The following is a 23,471-nucleotide window of genomic DNA, read 5'->3' on the forward strand; positions in this document are numbered from 1 at the left end:
AATGTCCACTCATCTATGGGGGAAGCTTCTTGGGGTTAGAATAGACATAGTAGACACTCTGTGAGTGTTTGCTGCTGATGGAAAAAGATAATGAATGAAAGACAAATGGTACTCAGACCCCACAGACATCATTTTCCATTGAGTCCTCTTGCTGTACAGACTCCCTCGGGATGGCCCGTCCCACCCAGAGGTGCAAAATCTCCTTATCCAGTGATGTGCTGTGATCAGGATGCTGTCATCCTGAGAGCAGATGCCCCAGCAGTTGTGGTTTGAATCTGGACTGTACCCCCACACCCTCATATTTTGAATGTCAGGTCCCTATCTAGTGGTGCTATCTGGGGAGGCTGTGGTACCTTTTGGAGCAAAGGCACCGGAGGGTGTTGTTGAAGGTTACATCCTGGCCTCTAGTTCCAACCTCACTCTCTGCTTCTGGGTTGGCTGGGACGTGGTGTGAGTAACCTTTGCCATATGCTCCCGAACCCTTGAGCAATGCAAATGCAACAAATGCAGAAAATTGACGCTGGGAGTGGGGACAAAGCCGCACAGACTTACGTTTGTTGGAAGGTGCAGCCCCATTCAGGGTGGGCCTTCCCTGTCTCCGTTCCTGCCCCCAAGCAAGGCACAAAGTTGGCAGAACAAAATTCTGAGTGTGTGCTCCAAGCCAGTGGCTGAAAGCACCGGGAAATTCCTTTCCCTAAGCCATCCTGTTTATAGGAACTGAGTCATCCCGCTGGATAATTCGGTACCTGCCCCCTTCTCTAAATGGCACTTAACCACAGTATAGGCAGCACAGAGGCCCTGTTCCAGGGTTTCTGGGAAATAGGGTGAGTCCCAGGCCATTTGTCTCCTCTTACTTCCGAGGCAGAAATTGCTTGATGTTGTCTGCCCCGTGTATCCCTCCTCCCATGCATACTTAGAACCGTGGCGCCATACCTGGATGCCATATTCCTATACCACCTCTGTTACTGCCTCTGCCATGAAGTCAGGGCCTGGCCAGTGCTGGGAAGAGGAGTGAGTGAGGAAATAGAGGAATGAATGATGAGGGAATGAGCAGGTAGGAGATACTCTTGGTTTCAAACATATTGGGAACTGTTCTGCGTCTCCATTTCTCTTTGTACAACTAGGGAACTCAGAAGGAAACTTTGTCATCCCACCGTAGCCACATTACAAGTCCCCAGAGTGTGCATATTTGTGTTTCCCTGTTTTCTGAGTTAGTTCCTTTTCAATAAAATTTCCGTCAATTTTATTGTATTTTCAAATCTAATTTTATTTTCATTTTGTTGACTTTTCCGCAGCCTTCTGGAGAGAGAGGAATAAAACACACGAGGGTCCTCGTAGCAGTGATGCCTCTCGGAAGTGCCATTCGGGCCTCCGGGCTTCCTAGCCTTATGGCTCTCAGTTGCTTTGCCATAGGGATGTGATGTGGGTAGATGGAAGGAAGGGTGAACTCATGGCTGCTTTCCACACTCCGTGTGTGTGTGTGTGTGTGTGTGTGTGTGTGTGTGTGTGTGTGAACATGAGTGTACAGATCACTCCGTGTGTGTGTGTGTGTGTGTGTGAATATGAGTGAGCAGATCACTCTGTGTGTGTGTGTGTGTGTGTGAACAAGAGTGAGCAGATCACTCCGTGTGTGTGTGTGTGTGTGTGAACATGAGTGAATAGATCACTCCGTGTGTGTGTATGTGTGTGTGAATATGAGTGAGCAGATCACTCTGTGTGTGTATGTGAATATGAGTGAGCAGATCACTCCGTGTGTGTGTGTGTGTGTGTGTGAACATGAGAAGATCACTCCGTGTGTGTGTGTGTGTGTGAATGAGTGAGCAGATCACTCCGTGTGTGTGTGTGTGTGTGTGTGTGTGTGTATGTGAATATGAGTGAGCAAGCAGATCACTCCGTGTGTGTGTGTGTGAACATGAGTGAGAAGATCACTCCGTGTGTGTGTGTGTGTGTGTGTGTGTGTGTGTGTGTGTGTGTTCACCAGAAACCGCAGGAAATCACCAGGTGGCTCTCAGAAGTGAATCAGTAGATCTTAGCAGCTTATTTCTCTCTGGTTTTGTTGCAATACTGGGGAGCGAGGAGGAGCGTGGTAACTGAGTCCCCTTTAGAGACAAAGAAATGAAGACATTCAGAGCCAAGTGTACCTTAGAGGTTTGTCTGGGAGCTGCACTGATTTTTCATACGGCAAACTCTTGGTGTTTAAATTGATACACAAGCCTGTTCCTTCCGGCCTCGGCTTCCTGAAGTTGCTGAGTGGGGAGCCTGCTCTGTCGTGGAAACCCCATACAGAATGGAGTTGAGTTTTACTTGCTGCTTTTGTTTTTGAGGTAGCTTGTGAATTTCAGTCATCCAGGCAGGAAAGAGCTTAACTCTCAGCATTGGGCAGATCTTCCACATCTCTTCTGCTTGGTCTTCAAGCTAAACAAAGGGATTACTAATTGAGCGGCACTTTTCATGGACCTGCTGGGGGAGCAAGTTATTTCTGCCTGTATTGTCTGGTTTTGTGTGTCAACTTGACACAAACTAGAGTCATCAGTGAGGAAGGAGCCTCAGTTGAGGAAATGCCTTCATGAGATCCAGCTGTAAGGCATTTTCTCAATTACTGATCATTGTGGGAGGGTGCAGTCCGTGGTAGGTGGTGCCATCCCTGGGCTGCTGGTCCTGGATTCTCTAAGAAAGCAGGCTGAGCAAGCCAGGGGAAGCAAGCCACTAAGCAGCTCCCCTCCATGGCCTCTGCATCAGCTCCTGCCTCCAGGTTCCAGCTGCTTGAGTTCCTCTTCTGACTTTCTCCAATGATGGACTATGATCTAGAATTGTAAGCCAAATACACCCTTTCCTCCCTAACTTGCTTTTTGGTCATGGAGTTTTATAGCAGCAATAGAAACCCTAACTAAGACACTGCCTAAGGCTCACAGCAGCCTGTGAATGCAGACACCAGGGTCAGAACTCTGTGGGACCCTTGATGCGTTCTCTGAGCTCTTAAAAGGATGATAACTATTTATCTTAGTCTGCTTTATGTTGCTATAAGAGACTGCCACAGGCTGGGTAATTTATAAACAATACAAATTTATTTGGCTCGTGGTTCTGGGCGCTCAGAAGTCCAAGCAGCTGATGATGAGACCCTCCTTGCTGTGTCATGGTACTGTGGAAGGCAGAGGGTCAAGAAAGCACAGGAGGATATAGAACAGGAGGGACAAGCTGACTTCTATAATAAAATCATGTTCCTAAGAATGGACCTCGTCCTATAATCACATCAACACATCCACGACGGCAGAGACCAAACGGCCTCTCAAAGTTCCTATTTGAACACATGAGTTAGGCGGGGAAGGGAGCTCATTCAAACCATAGCACAGCTAATCTTTGTATTCTAGCAATGAGCATGAAATCCAGTGGGTGGACTGCTCAGTAAGTGCTTGTTGAATGAATGACAGATGAAGTGAGGGAGTGAATGGGGAATGGTAGATACTGAGAGGTCATTCTTTTAATCACACACGCTAACACATTCGCCAGCATCAGAGGCCAGTCTGAGGATGTAGCATGCACCCCCTTCTTTCCACTGCCTCCTTCTATTCTGAGTCCAACAACACTCACAATTCTTTTTTTTTTTTTTTTTTTGTCAGACACTCTCAGGAGAGCAGGATTGTCTTAGTTAGGGTTTCTATTGCTGTGAAGAGACACCACGACACAGCAACTCTTAGAAAGGAAAAACATTTAATTGGGGTGTCTTACAGTTTCAGAGGTTTAGTCCATTATTGTCATGGTGGGATATGGCTGTGTGTAGGCAGACATGGTGCTGGAAAAGCTGAGAGCTCTACATTTTGCAGGCAACAGGAAGTGAACTGAGACAGTGGGCGTGGCTTGAGCATATGTGAGACCTCAAAGCCCACCTCCACAGTGACATACTTCCTCTAACAAGGCCATACCTACTCCAGCAAAGCCATACTTCCTAATAGTGCCACTCCCTTTGGGGGCCATTTTCTTTCAAACTACCACAGGGGTGGTGAGGCATAACTTTAAAATGTAGGCTTAGGAAACAGCACTGAATTAATGCTGTGGGCTTTTCCAAAACTGTTCAGCCAAAGAAACTGCCTCCTGCCCAAGAAGACAAACACACTGTGTGTTCTGCTCCTCCCCTGCCTTATTCACCGCTGGGTCACAAAAAGGAAGAGCCTTAAAGTATCAGTTTTATTTCTATTTTCTTAAGGTAAAAATAGAGAGAAAAATCCTACAGTAGAGAGTAATGCTAGACAAATGTAGCAAGAAACAATGAAATCTAATTCTTTATGCATGGGGCTTGAAATTGCATTTTAGTGTTCTCCTGTGACAAACAACAGCATGAGACACAACATGTAAGATTTTCAGAGTTTATTGTAATCTAACTCAGCAGTTCTCAACCTGTCAGTCACGCACGTCAGATATTTACATTATGATTCAGAACAGTAGCAAAATTATGAAGTAGCAACAAAAATAATTTTATGGTTGGGGGTTACCACGACATGAAGAAGTGTATTAAAGGGTTGCAGCATTAGGAAGGATGAGAACCATTGATCTAACTGAACCACTCATTTTCCAGTTAAGCCACCTAGACACGCACTTCTGTAGCCCAGGGGGACATTGGTAGCACAGAAGTCCCAGAATCTCATTCACTCCAGAAAACAGTTCCCAGCTGTTTCTGTGTTGGGCCTGTACAGAGAGCCTTTACTTGGTGTTACCCAACTGTCAACCAATAGTTCTCACTATTGACCATTTCCTTTCTTTTTAGCAGATTTTAATTGTATTAGTTAACAATAAAATTAGACATTTCTTGATAAACTTATCAGCCATGATAGGTCATTTGCCTATTTTCTTTTATAATCTTGTTTTTAGTATCAATGTTAATAAGTTTTTCATTTTTATTAATTAAATTGGTTCATTGATAATTTCATGTACGTATCTAATGCATTCCGATGTTCTCACTCCCACCTTCTTTTATTTCCCTCCCCTTCACACACACGTTTCCCTCCACTTGCATCCTTTCATTTTGTTTTCTTTTGGGACCCACTGAGTTTAACGAGGGCTGCTGAACTATGCACTGGGACACAGTGGGCTCATGGGTGAGTACATAATTGAAGACAGTGTTTCCTTTCTCTCAGAATCTACCAGCAAGCAGTCATTCAGAAGTAAGGGGAAAGGTCCCGTAAGCCCCTCCCCCATACCTGACTGACTGTTGGCCGGACCAGTTCTGTTCAAGCCCAGTGCCCATAGCTGCTATGACCTCATGATTACAATGGCTGGGTCGTGCCTAGTGGGTGGCATTTCACAGTCTTTCTCCCTATCTTCTGGCTCTTTCTCCTTTTATCCGGTCTCCTGCTATGTTCCCTGAGCCTCAAAGGCGTGGTATAAACATCTTGTCCAGGACTGAACCCTCATGGATCACTTAGTCTCTTGGGCAGCTATGTGTCTCTGTATTTACCGCTGTTCATACACAGAGAAGCTTCACAGACTGGGGTCTGGAGGAGCGTTTTTCTGTGGGCACAAGCACTGATATTTAGAAGCCAGTTTACTATCATTTAGCAAAACACGAGGAGTAAGTTATCTGCTGGGGCCTATGGCTTCCCCAGGCATGGGTGTTTGGCTAGGTTTACAGGCATGGGTTTTTGCTTGGTGAGTCAAACTCAAATCCCATCAGAGAGGTGTTGGTCACCATTGTTCAGGTGGGCTCATCACGCCTGGCAGATTGGTATTCTAAGGTTCAGAGCTGGGTAAGATTACTGATGCCTTTTGTCAACCCAAAGCATCCTCTGGCACACTAAACTTCCAGCAGGGAGGTTCCCAGCTCTGTTCCAGCTTGAGTCCTCTGTCTTTTGCAACTGCAGTCTTGTGGTGTCTTTAGCAAAAGGGTCTTATCCAGTTCCGGTGAAGGCTCCGGTTCTCAATCCTCCTAAATGGGAGGCTGTACTTTTACTAAACTGAAGGGGGAGAGCTTAAAAAAGGGTTGTCATAATTTTCATTAGAATTGGGACATTCTTCTGATCATCCCCAAAGTGTCCTTTGCCTGTTGCAGCAAGTTATGAGACTCACTGTGTGGTGTTCCAGACTTTTCACCTCAGCAGATCTCCTCACTTTGATGCAGGATAATGATTTCAGTTCAAATCTTTTTGCTTTCTGTGTGTGTGTGTGTGTGTGTGCGTGCGTGTGTGTGTGTGTGTGTGTGTGTGTGTGTGTGAGAGAGAGAGAGAGAGAGAGAGAGAGAGAGGAGTTCCATTTGTAAAACAGATAACATTTAAATATTTGTTTATGAGACACAGAGTGCGGTATGGATGCAGTAAAGGGTCAAATATGGAAATAGAATACCTGTTCTCAAAGCTTGCCCACCCCCAGGGAGTAGGTCAAGTAAATGGAGTAGTATGTACAAGACTTTGTGGGAGGGACTTCAGTCTAGCTGGGAAGTTGGGAAGTGAGGAAGAAGAGGCTCATGGGAGGGGGTGGGATGAGATGGAGGAGTATGAGTCCAGTCTAAACAATGAATAACAATTCACTCAGCAGAACACAGAGGAAATTAGAGTAGTAGTGTACAGAGAGGCTCCGAAATGCACAGATGGTTGGAAATGGTTCGAAAGCAGGTAGAACTGACCTCAAGCATTCCAACTAAAACTAGCTCTAAGGACAAAATGTCGGCTAGACGGGAAGAAATGAGTAAGTCTGGGTCAGATGGCAATAGGCTTTGAATGCCAGGCCAAGGGTCTGGACTTTATGTGTGTGTTTGTGTGTGTGCACACACAATGGAAGGGTCTGGATTTATGTGTGTGTTTGTGTGTGTGCACACACAATGGATGGTCTGGATTTATGTGTGTGTTTATGTGTGCACACACAATGGATGGTCTGGATTTATGTGTGTGTTTGTGTATGTGCATACACAATGGAAGGGAATGAATTTATGTGTGTGTTCATGTGTGTGCACACACAGTGGATGGCCTGGATTTATGTGTGTGTTTGTGTATGTGTACACAATGGAAGGGTCTGAATTTATGTGTTTGTGTGTGCACACAATGGATGGTCTGGATTTATGTGTGTGTTTATGTGTGCACACACAATGGATGGTCTGGATTTATGTGTGTGTTTGTGTATGTGCATACACAATGGAAGGGAATGAATTTATGTGTGTGTTCATGTGTGTGCACACACAGTGGATGGCCTGGATTTATGTGTGTGTTTGTGTATGTGTACACAATGGAAGGGTCTGAATTTATGTGTTTGTGTGTGCACACAATGGATGGTCTGGATTTATGTGTGTGTTTGTGTATGTGCATACACAATGGAAGGGAATGAATTTATGTGTGTGTTCATGTGTGTGCACACACAGTGGATGGCCTGGATTTATGTGTGTGTTTGTGTATGTGTACACAATGGAAGGGTCTGAATTTATGTGTTTGTGTGTGCACACAATGGATGGTCTGGATTTATGTGTGTGTTTGTGTATGTGTACACAATGGAAGGGTCTGGATCTATGTGTGTGTATGTGCACACACAATGGAAGGGAATGGATTTGTGTTTGTGTGTGTGCACACACAATGGAAGGGTCTGGATTTATATGTGTGTTTGTGTGTGTACACACACAATGGAAGGCTGGATATTTCCACTGATGACTCTTAAATAAATGAGTGAAAATCAGAGTTGTGTTCCGTCGTTATCTGTCCATCCACCGTGGCCAGTGTGTTCTGTTTTCTCTATTACACCATTATTTTTTCTCTAAGTAGATTGTCCTGAAATGTCCTTGCTGGCTGCTGTCTCATTTAGCGTCTTCCACTCCTCCTTGTTATTTTAGCCCAAGCCCAGGTAATCACTCATGATTTTAATTGTCTCCAGCATCAGGCAGTGTAGGGCTGGTGGTTATTTAGGAAGGTTCTTGGCTGCTGGAGTGCAAGCAGAGGAAACCCATGGAGTTTGTGCCCAGACGTGTTTCCAGACTTCATGCTTCCAACCAGGATTTCTGGAGCACTTTACAGCAGGCTTTGTAAAGATTTAGTTGAAAATCAACTTATGGATTCTTCCCTAATTGGCTTGGCCAGGGTTAATCTGTCACTGGCCCAGTCAAGCTGGCTTCTATTATGCAGCCACACCGAGGATTTCCGGTGTTGCTTTTGTCCTAAGGGAGGCTGGCTGTTTTTAGAAACAATTCTTGGTGCTGGTGAAGGCCAGCATCCTTGTATCCTCTGAAGTGAACCCAGCAGGGCTTCCATCTGACTCAGCCCTCCAGACTTTCCCTTGAAAAGAGCAAGTCTTGGATTTGGCATCTGTATGCTAGAGGGTTATGGTTTTATACATACCTTTTTCTCCCCAGGATTAAATAAAGACTTGCTGTTTATTTCAGCCTCTTTGGATTGTCTCTTGGAAACGCTAAAGGGTTCCCAGTCCAAGCTGGAATCACCTGTGACATTAGACCATGTGTAGAGAAGGGCTTTCTATGGCTCGGGATACCCTGGAGTAACTTCAGAGAAGGGGCCAGGGTACCCTGTGCCTCTCTTCTGAGGTTGTCCTGTGCTGAGAAGACTGACTTACACGTGGAGGTGGGAGACCAGAGCTTTTATTATGAGACTGGAATAACAAACAGCAACTACTAAACACACCACACTGGCACTAAAAAACAGTGATGTTAAGAAAAGTGTTTGTGTCTTGTCTGGGCAGTCTGTGAAGGTGAGGAAGCAAGCACTTCGGGCTACCCTTGGGGACAGCAGTTCACTAAATGCCCCTGGAGTTCATAAGAAAAAGATGAGCATGGAAAGTGGAAAGTCCCACTTCCTTCATAATCCTTCAGAAGATGCTGGATTTCCCAGGGCCATTGGCAGGCATGTGATGAGGACATGCTGTATTCAAAAGCAACTACCCCTTCCCACCCCATGGTGTCCTTGCAGAGAGCCCTTTGAGGCTCTGAGGTGGTCACATGGTTCCCTGGAGGAAGTTTCTTATGATTAGAAGGTTTGCCTGAACTCACTGAACCGAGACAGCTAACTTGAGACTCTAAAGAAAGATGAGTCCATGTGTGTATTTAAGTGTAGACATGCGTGTTACAGGTTTTAGAAAACTAGACCAATCTGTTTAGCCTTCCTTGGTCACTTCCACTCCCCTTTCTTCCATCTATCCTGGCCCTACTCCCTGACTCCCAAATGAAATTTTCTGTAAAGCATCTTTTAAAAGATATGCCAGGTACTGATACTTCAAAAGTTTTATTATTTGTATGGTGGTGGTGGTGGTGTGTGTGTGTGTGTGTGTGTGTGTGTGTGTGTATGTGTGTGTGTGTGTGTGTGTGTATGTGTGTGTGTATATGTGTGTGTATGTGTGTATGTATGTGTGTGTGTATGTGTGTGTATGTATGTGTGTATGTGTATGTATGTGTGTGTATGTATGTGTGTGTGTGTGTGTGTGTGTGTGTGTGTGTGTGTGTGTGTGTGCATATGGGGATCAGAAAACAGACTAGGGGAGTCAGTCCTCTCCTTGCACCTTGTTTCTGAGACAGAGTCCCTTTTATTTCTGCACTGAGCACCCAGAGCACCTGGTCCATGAGCTTCTTAGCGATTCTTTTGCCTCAGCTTCCCAACTCGCTGTTACAATGCTGAGATTATGGACCCATTCCTCTGCATCCATTTTTTTAACTGGGTCCTGAAGGTTGCACTTGGGCCAGCACGCTTGAGTGGTAAGAGTTCTTACCTGCACAGCCATCTTTGAAGCCCCAGATGCTGCTTCTGTAATTGATTATTGAGTGAGTTCGTGAAGACTTGTGTACCCTCCCCACCCCCATTCCAAGCAGCCTTTCCAGGAGTCTGGCATTCATGCATCTGTGACATCTTGCCATTAATGACACCTGCTGGTCTCCTAGAACCCACTGGACATCCAGGATAAAGCAGAAGTTGGGGCCGTATGGGCAAGAGCAGGGGCCACACCTGTGAGCCTACAAACCCGCCAAATCAGAAGCATTTCGTCTGGGAAGAGTTCTGTGTGTGTTTTCTCTGGAAGCTTTTCCGGAAGTTGGTTTGTGTCCTTTGTGTAGGGACAGACAGATATCCCGGAGTTCAGGTCCTGTCTTCTCATTCTTTGTATGACTATCCTGGAATGGTGGAGCTTGTCTAAGGGCACAATCACAGCACTAGAGCATCTCAACCTTAGGGAATTCAAAGTGACTCCCTTGAGCTGTCCGTGTAAACAGAAGTGTAGACAAAGGACTGAGTCAGGTTAGGAACACATCTGAGCCTCAGATCTGGATCTCTTCAGACTCGCTGAGTCTCTAAACTTTAAGTTTGTGTCTGTTTGGCATGTGGCTATACAGTATACATTGCAATCAGTTCTGTATGCTGATACGTCTTTCGCTAAGAATAACAGTATATACAATACATAACTAACTTATTACTTACATAAATAGCTTACTATTCATGTCTTGGTATATACTTATGTATGTGTGGGAAAGGCAGAAGTTGGCTTTAGGTATCTCCCTCTATTACTCTTCACCGTATTTATTTATTTATTTATTTATTTATTGAGATAGGGTCTATCCTTGAACCTAGAGGTTGACATTTAGTCTAGACTGGGTAAGCAGCAAGTCCCAGGGGTTTGCCTGCCTGTGTGCCTTGACCAGCACTGGGATTATAGATGTGTGCTACTATACCTGAATTTCCCATTGGTGCTGGGTGGGGAACTGGGGGAGCAAGCACGTTACCCACTGAGCCACCTCCCCAGCTCCCACATGTAACATTCATTGAACAGTTGTTAGGTATGAGACAGGATATGTGTTCTGAGCACTTCCATGTACCTTCTGAGATGCCAGTCAGGTGAGTATTGTTTTATGATCCTTAATTTCACTTGCTATAACTGAGGGACCGGTTGGTACCTACTGTTAGTGTGTGGGGAATCCAACTAGGCCGCTTCTGTGGGCCAATTTGCAAAGAGCTCCCAGAATAGACGGAGCCTTTGCCTTACAGCAGAGAAAGACACCTGAGTAGGTAGTCCCAGCAGTACCCAGCAGAGGCCTGAGCACAGGAAGGGGTGTTCAGAGCAGGAAGCACTGGAGTGGTCTGATTGTGGGGACCCACAGAAATTCACCAGCTGGAGAATGGTTGCTGTGCACAGGCGAAGGAAAGGGGGTATGTTATGTGGAAAGCCTGGGGGTGGCAAGGTTGTTCTGGAGGCAGGAGCAGGGTTGTTACATGGGGGCATTTTGGAACTGAGGTTAGAAAGGCGGCTTAGAATAGACAGAATCACCCGTGTGCCAAAATAAGGAATCTTTATTCTATTCTGTAAATAAAGGGGATTATATGGGAATTTATATGCGTAGGAAGGTGACAGGGTCAGATTCCAAGGTCTGTGTGCTGCCAGCCTGGGAAGGCTAGTGATAAGGAAGGTGGTTGGGAGGTTGTGGCAAGGGTCCGGCAGAGTAAGACACCTTGCAGCTGTGGGATGGCTGCGAGTGCCTTTGCTTGCTGCCCCTACAGCTCAGCGTGCTCTCTGGCTCTTAGTTGCCATGTGGCCTTTTCCTAGATGGTGCTAAGGTCAACCGCATGGAGACTTTCTTTTCGTCCCCACCCTGAGTGGATGGACTTTAGCGCTTGTCTCCTTCGGTTCTCTGACTCTAGCACATTCCTCTTTCTGTCTTGGAACATATTTGCAAAAATCCTGTTGAACATCTTTACATACACTTATCTCTCCCCCTCTAAACCCAGCTCCTCTTGAACAGGACCAGGTCTTTGCCTCCCTAAATACTTGGCACAATGCCTGACATTTTTCCAGCTCTCAATAAATGTGTGATGAATGAATTCTTTCCAAATAAAAGCAATGGCTCCATCTATGGAAAAGGACACTCTAGACCTTGACTTGGTACACATCAATATCCCAGTATTTGGGATGGGGTAGGTGTTCTGAGGCAGGAGGTTCAAGAGTTCAAGGTCAGCCTAGTCTATATAACAAGACTCTTGACTTAAAAAAAAGAAAAAGTTACAACTTTTGGGGAGGGGTAGTTTTTAAAGCTATGTTAAGGGCTGGCAACCTATGGCCCGAGGGCCAGTATCAGCTTACTTTGTGGACTGCTTTTATAAATAAAGCTTTATTGGGAGCACAGCCATGCCTGGGAGCAGTGGCAGAAGGGAGTTGCTGCGACAAGACAAAATAGACCACAGATCCCAATATATTTCCTCTTTAGCCATTTACAGAGTTTACCAACCCCCAAGTTAGCCACCTACGCCGAGTTTGTAGTGGTGAAGGGTGGTGGAAGGGAGGTATCTGTGTCACACGTCTCTTCATTCTGCCTGCCGGGCCTAAGCTAGAGCTTTGACTCAGAGTGGCGGCGGCCCTGACTCTGGCTGCAGAAGTGAGAAGGGAGCCGGAAGTGCAGGCAGGCAGGCAGGCAGGCAGGAAGTGCAGGCAGGAAGTGCAGGCAGGCAGGCAGGAAGTGCAGGCAGGCAGGCAGGCAGGCAGGAAGTGCAGGCAGGCAGGCAGGCAGGAAGTGCAGGCAGGCAGGCAGGCAGGAAGTGCAGGCAGGCAGGCAGGCAGGCAGGCAGGCAGGCAGGCAGGCAGGGGAACCCGATGGCAGCTTTGAGGACCGGGGACCACAGACTAGAGATGGCCTCCACTCCTGCAGCTCCCTGCTGAGCCTCTCCTGCGTGCTCTCTCCTAGTCATCCAGTTTGGCTTTGTCACCCTTTTTGTGGCCTCCTTCCCACTGGCACCAGTGTTTGCCCTCCTCAACAATGTCATCGAAGTGCGGCTGGACGCAAAAAAGTTTGTTACCGAGCTGAGACGCCCGGATGCTGTGAGGACCAAAGACATTGGTATGCGCCCCCTTAGAAGCCTGGCATGCCCCCCACCTGTGTGGCCCTTCCTACCACCTGCACCTCAGAGCTCAGGAGGCTGACAGGGCCTCCTTTCTTCACCCCTTGGAGTTTCTGCTGTTCCCATCCTTGGATGTGGGGAGGCCTGTGGATGTCATATTAAATACCCCCAGTTGTCCCCTAAGCTTCTAGGCAGGGGCACCCTAAGCTTTTCTGTGTAAGCCTAGTTCTGGGAGGAGGGTAGAAAGCCTCCCGAGGTAGCCTGCCTACAGAATGTCATCCCATTCTGTGACCTTACTGTCTCTGAGCCCAGGGCAGGACTAACCAGAGATGCCCGCACTTCTGTCTTACAGGAATTTGGTTTGACATTCTCTCTGGAATTGGCAAGTTCTCTGTCATCATCAATGTAAGTGCTAGCGTTCAGAATGCCTTAGCTATATGGGAGGCACTTCTGGAGCACCCAGCTTTGAAGCAGGAACCAATCCCGTGACACCCCCCGTCCCCCAGCTTTTCCCATCTGGAGCTTTGTTTCAGACATCCTCCTGCTTCCTGGAACACTTGATTTCACTTTTCATTTCATTAAGAGAAAGGCAATTATACACCCGACTGTATGCCTTGGCCTTAAGAGTCAAAAGCAGATCTTTTCTTGGAGCCAAGAATAATGAAGAAAGAAACTGACCTATCTGCTCATTTCTTCCCATTCTGTTCCCACCATTTAGTTAAATAGAGCCTGGAACGTTGCTTGGGTTGCAGTTCCTGATTCTGCTTCCTCCATCTGCTCAGTGCAAAGTCTTGATCACCCCGTGGACTCAGGCACCCTGTAGGTTAATCTAGGGTGAGGGAGAAAGGGGGTCCTAGCCATTGTGACCCTCTGAGCTGCCTTGACAGACACACACACACACACACACACACACACACACACACACACACACACACACACACAGAAATTCCTTTGCTTTTGTACGCTGGATGGATGGTAATCATACAGGGCCTCCTTCTTGCTCTTCCCCCTAGGAAGGCACAGCCAGCTAGGTGTACATCTAGGGAGCCATAGCTCATGTTCCCTCAGGAGGGGACATCGATTCCAGTTCTCCCCTGGTTCCTTGACACCTGCCCATAAATGATCAAGAGGTGTGGGGAGACGCAGTCTGCTGCAGGCTGAATATTCTGATGTAGGGAGCACACATTTTCATGCGTAGAAATAATGCACAATTGGAAAGGGGGTCAGCTATTACTTTGAGCCATGTCTACTAGAAAAGGGACCCTTAGCATCTATCTGTGGCATCTATCTGTGCCACAGAGTGGCAGGGCATTTTCTTTTCCTGGTCTCTGTAAGTCTTGCTTACCCATCAATACAACAGGACATAGGAATCGCATCTACCATATAGGATCACTCTAGAAACGAAGTGGGATAATGGAAGGACAAACAAGTGCTCAGTAAATCACAGTTACGACAATTACAAGTGTGTTATTAATTTTCAAATATGGGTATGGCCCACTTACATGTACACATTTAGAGAAAAATACCGAAATCATATTTTAAGGGGCTTTAATTGTTGGTGCAGGCTATAGTATAAACAGCTGCCCAAAAGATTTAAGGTTCTCTTGCAGAAAGTGACTCCCAAACCAAACATGCTATCACTCACCTGCGTCCAGCTTACTCTTGGCCATCTGTAGAGCATTTAGACATCCCATATGCTGTGTGGGCTGTGCATGGCCCATCCAGCACACCCTGTGCCTTTCCCTTCTGTCTCTCCCCTTTCATAAAAGAAGAGCTTCTGATCCACAAAGCATTGCAAAGTGTCCAGAGATGGCGATCCAATTAAAGAAACCATGGAACTATGTTCCCGACTCTTTAGTGTCCCTAAGGGCAGATGTACGCAGTCTCCAACACCCTTGCCCAATCTACGAGTGCCACTTTCATCACTACAAGTGACTTTCTCAGAATCCCTTGAACTCTGTTTTGGCTCAGCCAACAGCAGTGTCAGTCCAAGTGTTGTCGAGGTGGACGGAAGCTTCCAGCACTCAATGTTCTCATTTCCTCTGTCCAGAACTGTGAGCCGTATGAACTTAGAGACAGGCGCTTGAGCATACTCTAGCTGTTTCCATGTCAGCCCTTGTAGCTCCTCTGGATGGCGTGCCCCAAAGTGGGCAGTCCCTCATTCACACGGCCCCTGTGTCTTCCAGACGCTGCCCACTCAGACCAGTCCTCAGTGCTTGTGATTCTGTCCCCTAGGCTTTCGTCATCGCTGTCACCTCCGACTTTATCCCCCGCCTTGTGTACCAGTACTCCTATAGTCACAACGGGACTCTCCATGGCTTTGTGAACCACACCCTCTCCTTCTTCAACGTCAGCCAGCTGAAGGAGGGAACACAGCCAGAAAACTCGCAGTTCGACCAAGAGGTTCAGTTTTGCAGGTAAAAGAGTGTGTGTGTGTGGAGGGGGGGCGGCCAGGGGCAGTAGATCCAAAGAGTTACTTAGAGGACCTGGGCGGGGGTGGGGGGGGTGGGTCATTCTTTTTTCCTTCCATCTCCTATTCATCCCCAGTTGTTATGAATGCACTTAATCGAATCAATAAGTGTTATTAAGTGCCTTTTGCTAGATGCTACAGAGCAGATCAAGTGCTATCTAACTTCGAGCTCATTGTCAAGGATAGGAAATAATGAAGTCAGTCATCATATGGAATTCCATGTAGGCCCATGTGCACAGTGGGTATTCAGAGGGTGACGTGGAGATGACAAGGGTCTAGAGCGGAAAGATAAGCTTCCTGGATGGGCTGCAAGGAGTTGGATGTCAGAAAGGGAAAGTGCTCGAGCTTGGAGCCAGACAGTGGAGTTTCAGTTAAGGAGGGCATTTGAGAAGATAGTACTAGAAAGTAATTTGAGATATGTCAGAACTCCCAGGATCATAGAAGCCAAGAGGCTGAATTTGGATAGCATGAAGAACACGGCAGAAGCTGTGAAATCTTCTAGAATCTTCAATATGATATGATAGGAAGATATGGCCTTTTAGTCGTCAGAGAATCACACACACCAAGTATACGTTTAGGTAACTGATGTGGTTTCAGAGAGGAAGATGGACTAACGTTTGGAGAACACAGGGAGGCAGCTGGGCTGCTGCATCACTGAGATGTGAACTGTGGTGGGCATGGGCTAGAGTCACAAAGGAATTAAGAGAAAAAGAGATGAAGTTTTTTTTCACACTGTATGCTGCAGTTAGTGGTGATAGACATAGGAGGGAGACTGAGTCTGGACATGGCTGAGAAACTGGTTCTCTTGACATGCCAAGGAAGGTTCTAGAACTTGATCTTATAAGTTATGGTGGGATTCTGACTATAGAGAGATTAAAATCTCAGTGCAGTCAAAAACAGTAAAAAGATCAGTATGATACGATCTTAAGATCATATTAAAGATGCTGCCAGATTTCACAGCTTCTCATATATTCTCCATGCTCTCCAAATCCAGTATTTTGGCCTATACAACCCCAGGAGTTCTGAAACACCTTATATTAGTTGCCATTACTATCTTTTCAAATGTCCTCCATAATTAAGGCCCCATTGTCTAGCTCCACACTGGAGTACTCTCCCTTTCTGACATCCAACACCCATATGTGCTGAGTTTGATGTCAGTCACATTGCATTACCAACGATGTCTAGAGACCCAAACAGTGGTTTTCACCTACCTCCTGGGTATATCCTAAGCTGGCACTCAGAAGAGGTGGCCGAAAGACACTGCCCCAGGAATCCCTGAAGCCAAGACACAGAAAGCTCTTTGTGACTTCTCAAGGAAAGCTAACGACAGACAGAGGAGCAGAGGGGAATGACTCCTTTGACCCTTCTTTACCCTGGTCACATGACAATCCCAGTCAATCCTTGGTGAAAGACCACACCTCATATATTAAAATGAGGAATAACTCCCAGAATAAGCAGCCAGGGAGAGATGCTGTGGGGCTGGTAGGGGGTTGTTGTGTCTTGTGAAAAGCTACCAGTGTCCCCATCAAAGCATTGGCTTCCTTTTCTTTTTCTTAAGAGCATATATGAATTAGTTAAGACAATGTTTCATTATATCACTTTCATACATATAAAAATGTACTTTGACCATCCTATCCTCTTATTTCCCTGCTTGCCTCTTCTCCCCATCCCCTCTGGTCCCCTCCTCTTCTAAATAGTCCCTTTCCTAGTTTCATGTCCTTTAAAAAAATTCCAGAATCTACGTGTGAGAAGAAACATGTGGCACTTAGATTGAGACTGACTTGTTTCCTTTGGCCTGATGATCTCCATTTCTAACCATTTTTCTACAAATGGTATAACTTCTTTATCGCAAATGCAAATGCTCCCTGTGTGATTGTGTGTGTGTGTGTGTGTGTGTGTGTGTGTGTGTGTGTGTGTGTGTGTGTATGAGAGAGAGAATTCACATTTCCTTTATCCATCCATCTGTTGATGGGCATCTAAGCTGATCCCATTTCTTAGTTACTGTGAATAGAGCAGTGATAAACATGGATATTCAGGGCCAGACATGGTGGCACATGCCTTTAATTCCAACAGAGGCAAGTGGATTGCTATGAGCTCAAAGCCAGCTTGGTCTACATGGTGAAATCCTGTCTCATAAACCTACAGATATGTGTCTGTCTCCGTAGTGTGCTCACTTAGGTTGCTTTGGATATGTACACATGGTAACAAAACTGAACTGCTTGGTAGTTTGACTTTATTTTTATCTGTATTTTTATTGTTTTAGGTTCTCCATACTGATTTCCATAGAGACTACACTAAATTACATTCTTCCCACCAGCATTGTTTGATTGTTTTGAGGATGGGCATTCTGACTATGGTGAGACTGGAATCTTAGTGTAGTCAAACAGTGGGCATGTACTCATACTTTCCCCTTGGGACGAAAAGTCAGATTCTCCTAAGAGAGATGCTTAAGCTCAGATCCATAGTCTGAGACTGTGAGATGAGATTATTTGGTCATCCCAACCCAGACAGCTTAAACAGATGGCCATCCTCAACTCAGGACACTAACTATAGCCAACCAAGAAAAGATGAAACAGCAGAGACCAGGCCCCCAACAGACAGGTGGACTTACCCATTAATTCATGTGAACATTGATGTTTCAAGGGTTTCTGTAGCCGGGGCTACAAAGTGCCCAGCCCTCAGAAGTCCTCTTGCATGTGCATTTCTCCTACACCAGACACTGCCCAGGCCACTAAATCTGGCTGGTTTGCTAGACTGTCTGTTCATGGTGCTGGATTTTGGGGTATTGCTCCAACAGCCAAGTCCTCTAGTGCTGAGGGTCTGTGCTAGAGCTGCAAGACTTCCCTGGTAGGACCTGGGTCGCTCTAGCGTTACCCACGAAGTCAGTTAGTCAATAGATTTGCACCGAAAGAACAGGCCCTGAACAATGAGAATCACAAAATCATTTTAATAACTGGAAGTGGCCATGGAAATAATCTGTTACAATGTTCAGTCTATGAGAGAGAGAGAGGGCGGGGGGAAGAAAAGAATCAAAAGAAATTGGTAAGACTTGGGAAGCCCGGGAGTCCTCTAAGATTATAGAGCTAAAGTGCAGCTCACAGTTCTCCAAGAGTGCAGACTCCCACTGTTATGTGGTGAGAGCCAAGGCTAACAGCATCTGTCTCTTCAGATCTAAAAGCACTTGTCTGTCATAGAGCGCCATGGTTCTTTCTTCCCCCTGACTCGAGATCATCCAGTAGCAGTTACGTTTTCTAAACACCAGTGACTTTAATGGCTCCATACTGGAAGCTGAGGGTAGGTCTAATGTTGAACAAGGTTTAATTCAACCGAACAAGTCTAAATCCAATCTTCTCTGACTCCCAACTCTAGTCAATTTGAGTGTGTTTTCAAACTCTACATGATTGGTATCAGCTGTCAGGACAAATCAAGCAGACTTTCTTCTATTCATTCCATACTGCAAAGGCTCAGGACCCTAAAGTATTGTTAGGACACGTGTTAGCACACACAGGTCTGAGCACCTTGCATCTGCCTTAAGGTCTCTGGATTTCCCAGCCAGTTATGCACGAAGCTTTGATAGTCTCTTTGTAGTTTCTATACCAGTAGATAAAACCATGGTGTTATATTACCTGTTCAAAATTATTCTGAAGATGGGGAGGTAGCTCAGGGAGCAAAGCTGTTGCTACGCAGGCATGAGGCTCTGGGTTCAGATCCCCAAAGCCCACACAAGGCCCGACATCGTAGTGCACATCTGTAATCCCTGTGCTCCTATGGAAGATGGTAAGCACAGCTAGAATAATCTCCTGAAGCCTACAGAGCAGCCGGCCGGCCAGCTGGGTATACGAGGTGCTGAACAAAAGAGCCTATCTCCAAAAAGATGGAAGGCAAGGACTGACAACATAGGCTGTCCTGTGTACTCCTGTGAACATGAACACACACACACACACACACACACACACACACACACACACACACACACGCACACACGCACACGTGTGGTGGAAGCAGGGAGAGGAAGATGGAGAGAAAGATTTAATAAAAGCCTGCTGACAATGAGTGACAGAATTACCAGTAGGGACATGTATAGGAGGCATGTTTTAGTTCTATGCTGTTGGCAACTGAATGCAACTGCAGAAACAGTCATCCTAAGATCACTGCAATGACCTTTGGAGCTGCGAGTGTCAGCACCAGTGAGGGTGGTGGGATCATTGTGCAAGTGTGTTTGAAACCCTGATGCAGGTTCTGCAGTACAGAACACCACACAATGCTTCTGTCACGGAGTCCAGATGAAGCCGGTGAGCTGGTGACCAGGTGATTAAAATGCCTCTCTAGTAACTTCCAGTGGGGTCACTGCAGGGGCAGCCCTGCATCTCAGAGTTAGATATTTGGGGAAATGTTCAAAGGAAGTGAAACATGAAGAATGAGAAATTCAGTGGCCACAGAAATCATCTATTTTAGGTTTCTGCTTTGTTTGTTTGTTTGATTGGGTCTTCTTGTATAGCTCCAGCTGGCCAAATAACTATGTAGCTTAGGCTGGCTTTGAGCTCATCACCCCTTTGCCTCCTCCTCCCTCAAAAGAACATGGGCATTTGAGTCACACAATAGGATATAAAGCTAATTATTTTCTTAGTTTTAACTTAGTCATGAATCTTTCATTTTCGGGTAGTGGATAAGCGCATATAAGTATATTTAATAGTGAAAGTGTGAAATCTAATGTGAGGCACAGCTCAGAATAGCTGTTATGTGTAGAAGTTCACTGAGGTATATTGATTTTGTGTCTGGTTAATTTTGCTGCATGATGCTGTTTATTTGAAAGTCCTTTATAATAAAGTGTTAATAGATTTTCAGAAAAAAATGTTAAAAGCTCAGATTGCAGGTGTGGGCTATCATGTCCGGCTTACAAATGGTTTTGTCAGAATGCCATATTCATGTGGCAAAGTCAGTCTGGCTGGGGAACAGGAGACAGCAGTGGAGGATGGAATGCCAAAAGGGATGTTGGTGGTGAAGGAGGCACACGAAGAACACTGTCCCCAAGAGAGAGGCTAGAATGGGATGGAGAAATAGGCATCAGATCCAGAACCTTTTTTTTTTTTTTTTTTTGGTTATTCGAGACAGGGTTTCTCTGTGTAGCTTTGCGCCTTTCCTGGGACTCACTTGGTAGCCCAGGCTGGCCTCGAACTCACAGAGATCTGCCTGGCTCTGCCTCCCGAGTGCTGGGACTAAAGGCGTGCGCCACCACCGCCCGGCCAGATCCAGAACCTTTTGGTCACAGTGATGTGCATGGAGTCCTCAGAGTGTTGTCTGTGTATGGTTAGGGTGACTGGGTTATGGTGAAGATGAGATGCCTTATTCAAATGTACGTGATGTCTAGGGAACAGGGCCTGCATGTGATCTAAGTATAGTACGTCAAATAGGATTAAGAATTATTGATGGAAATATCTACTTAATGTGGGTCTTATGTGGGGGGAGGGGGAGAGAGAGGGAGGGAGGGGGAGAGAGAGAATATGAATATGGTAGAGGGAGTGAGATAAATACTGTGAGAGTCAGATGTAAGTCTCTAGCCCTAGAGCCCAGCTTCGTGATTGCTTCTGCATCAGGAAATGAAGTTTACATTGATTTTCTGGCAAATAGCCTTGGGAACTTGATGGCCCCTTTTGTTCTCAGCCATCAGCAATCTCTGAAATATGGTCACATCAAACTGAGGCCTTGGTCTCCGACCCAAGCTTGCCAGGGATGGAGGTCTTAAAAATTGTGGCAAACATTAAGACGTGTCTTTGGCAGCCCATTTGCAGTCTAGAGAGGCAAACCCAACGTTTCTGGAGACATTCTCGCTTCAGTCATCGAACTGCTCCAGCAGGGCTGCTTCTTAACCAGTCCCAAGATGTCAGGCACCAGGCATGGTTAGTGACTATTTGATAAGGTCAAGCAGCCACCATGTCCTGGAGCCTGAACAGAGTTTCAGTTCCTGGCTCAGCAGGAAGGAAGTAGGGAGTTCACTGGAGTGAGAACACACATGGGCACCATCACCCCAGCTGGGCTGTTTGGAGGTGTTGAACATGCAGAAGCAGGCACCCTCATTTGGCTCCTGCTCGACTTCTCTGCTGGGCATAAGCACTTCCACATTCCCGAGGTCCTGTGCAAAGCCTTTGAAGAGGTGCATTCCCTGCCAGCCTGTGGCTGCTGCCTTGCATCTGTCTCATGGTGACACCAGAGGTAGTCCGATTTCCCAGGTGTCGGCTTCCTGATCTTTACCAACTGTTGGATTGACACGGTTCTCATTAGCTCCTAATTGTCTCTACTGTTTTCCTCTGCTAAAAGCCGGTTTCAGAAAGCATTTCTAAAGCAGCTCAGATGGTCTGAAAAGAATCGTGCATAATTGTTTCAGCATTAATATGAAATTTAATTCTAGTGGGACTATTTAAATTTTTTTTTCACACCACTGTTTGGAGTCAAGAAAGGCATTCACTAACTGATTCATTATGGAGCTAACACTTCATCTAAGAAAAGGTTTTTCTCGATGGCGGGTAACCAGCCCCCTCAGTGTTGTGTCGGCTCCCTCCTCCCCTTCAGCTAGTCTGTGTTTTCACGGTTGGGGCAGATCTCACAGTCACTGACCACCCTATAGGTGAGGGTGGAAAGCGGATGGTGACTGCCGAGCTGGGGGGTCTCTCTTCCCTCTCTATCTACACATTTGATTTGGTTCAGATGTGAGATGTGCCCCCACAGATGTGCTTGAATGTTTGGTACCTGGCCACTGGTGCTGTTCTGGAAGGTTGTGAAACTCCTGAGAGGTGGGGCATCCTCTGGGGGAAGTGGGTCACTGAGCTTTGAGGTTGATAGCCCTGCCCTACTTCCTGTCCATTCCCTACTTACTGATGGAATTAGATGCGTACAAGTTCCTACAGCCATCCTTCCCTCAAGCTGTGAGTCGCAGTGAGACCTTCCTTTCTTTTCTTTTTCTTTTTTGTCCTTTTTCTTTTTTTCCGAGACAGGGTTTCTCTGTGTAGTTTTGTGCCTTTCCTGGAACTCACTCTGTAGCCCACGCTGGCCTCGAACTCACAGAGATGCACCTGCCTCTGTCTCTCGGGTGCTGGGATTAAAGGCATGCGCCACCACTGCCTGGCTGAGACCTTCCTCTCTTAAGTGACTTCTGTCAGGTAGTCCATTCCAGTGGTGAGAAAACAAAGCAATAGAGTCTCAGTTTCTATATCTGTGAAAATGGGGGCTTTAAAAAAAAATCTAACGGTTCATGGAACATATGAATATAGTCCTATAAAAATTGGAAACTCTGCAGGTCACTGCTCCAGCTCTGTCCCCCCTCTACCTGAACCTCAGTGCAAACCCAGGCATCTTCCAACCGTATCCTGTTTTTCTATTTCTCTGGCATAGTTGGGATTGCAGAACCTGGAAGTTATGGTTTCATGGGTTTGTCTTATAACAATGAAACATAATTTGAGTTAATGGAAATCTTATTTCTTCAGGTAATGTCCAAATTTAACTCCATCCAGGTAATTTTCACAGAATAGTATTAAGGTAATTTAAAAACTAAAATAAAAAATTGACTTTTTAAAAAAATCTGTTTCACTTATTATATGGAAGTCTGTCCCAGTTAACATTGTAATTTTGCTCTTGACATCTCAGTATAAAATACATTGGAGTCAACTGAGCATTGCCAGTAATTACTTCTTTTTAAAATTATGCACCTCTATGCTAGGGATAGAATTCAGTGGTAGAGCACTTGCCTGGAACACACTGAGGCCTTAGATACCATTCCTAGCCCTGCAGAAAATTTTATGAACTTCTTTCTTTGGAAAATAATTCTGTGTGCACATATCTGTATATGAAAGAAGAAAGACCCTCTTTATCTCCTAGGAGACACCTCTGCGTCCATTTTTTTGTGTATGTGGAAGCTTCTAGAAATCACATTTACCTACATTGTCCTATTCAATTCCCACTGTGGCTTCCTTTAACATTGAGTGTACTTGCACACCTGTACACATACTTTTCATGCTTGGGCTGGGAGAGCAGGTGTGTGTGCCCCTTCTGTGTCCTCAGCCCTGTGGTAAACATTGTCTTGGTTCCTTTTTCTGAATTAGAGTATTGAGGTTCAGAGGCACAATGCACCTGACTCGTGATGGCCGAGGCACTCAAATTCCACATGCCCTGTTTAGATGACCCACTTGTCTCATGAGTGAAAGTCTGTTTTTCTTGGAAGA

At 45.9% G+C, this 23,471-nt stretch overlaps 1 protein-coding gene across 2 annotated transcripts in view; it reads left to right on the forward strand.

The window, feature by feature from the left end:
- Window positions 1–23,471, forward strand: part of Ano2 (anoctamin 2) — a 347,394-nt gene that overhangs the window by 315,458 nt on the left and 8,465 nt on the right. For both annotated transcript variants that reach the window (XM_052721782.1, XM_052721784.1), the window contains 3 exons: window positions 12,635–12,787; window positions 13,141–13,193; window positions 15,024–15,205. In XM_052721782.1, coding sequence (XP_052577742.1) covers window positions 12,635–12,787; window positions 13,141–13,193; window positions 15,024–15,205 — 388 coding nt within the window. The remainder of the gene's footprint in view (window positions 1–12,634; window positions 12,788–13,140; window positions 13,194–15,023; window positions 15,206–23,471) is intronic.

Source organism: Peromyscus californicus, unplaced genomic scaffold (genome assembly GCF_007827085.1).
Source record: "Peromyscus californicus insignis strain IS unplaced genomic scaffold, ASM782708v3 Scaffold_6__1_contigs__length_162567912, whole genome shotgun sequence".
Lineage (NCBI taxonomy): Eukaryota > Metazoa > Chordata > Mammalia > Rodentia > Cricetidae > Peromyscus > Peromyscus californicus.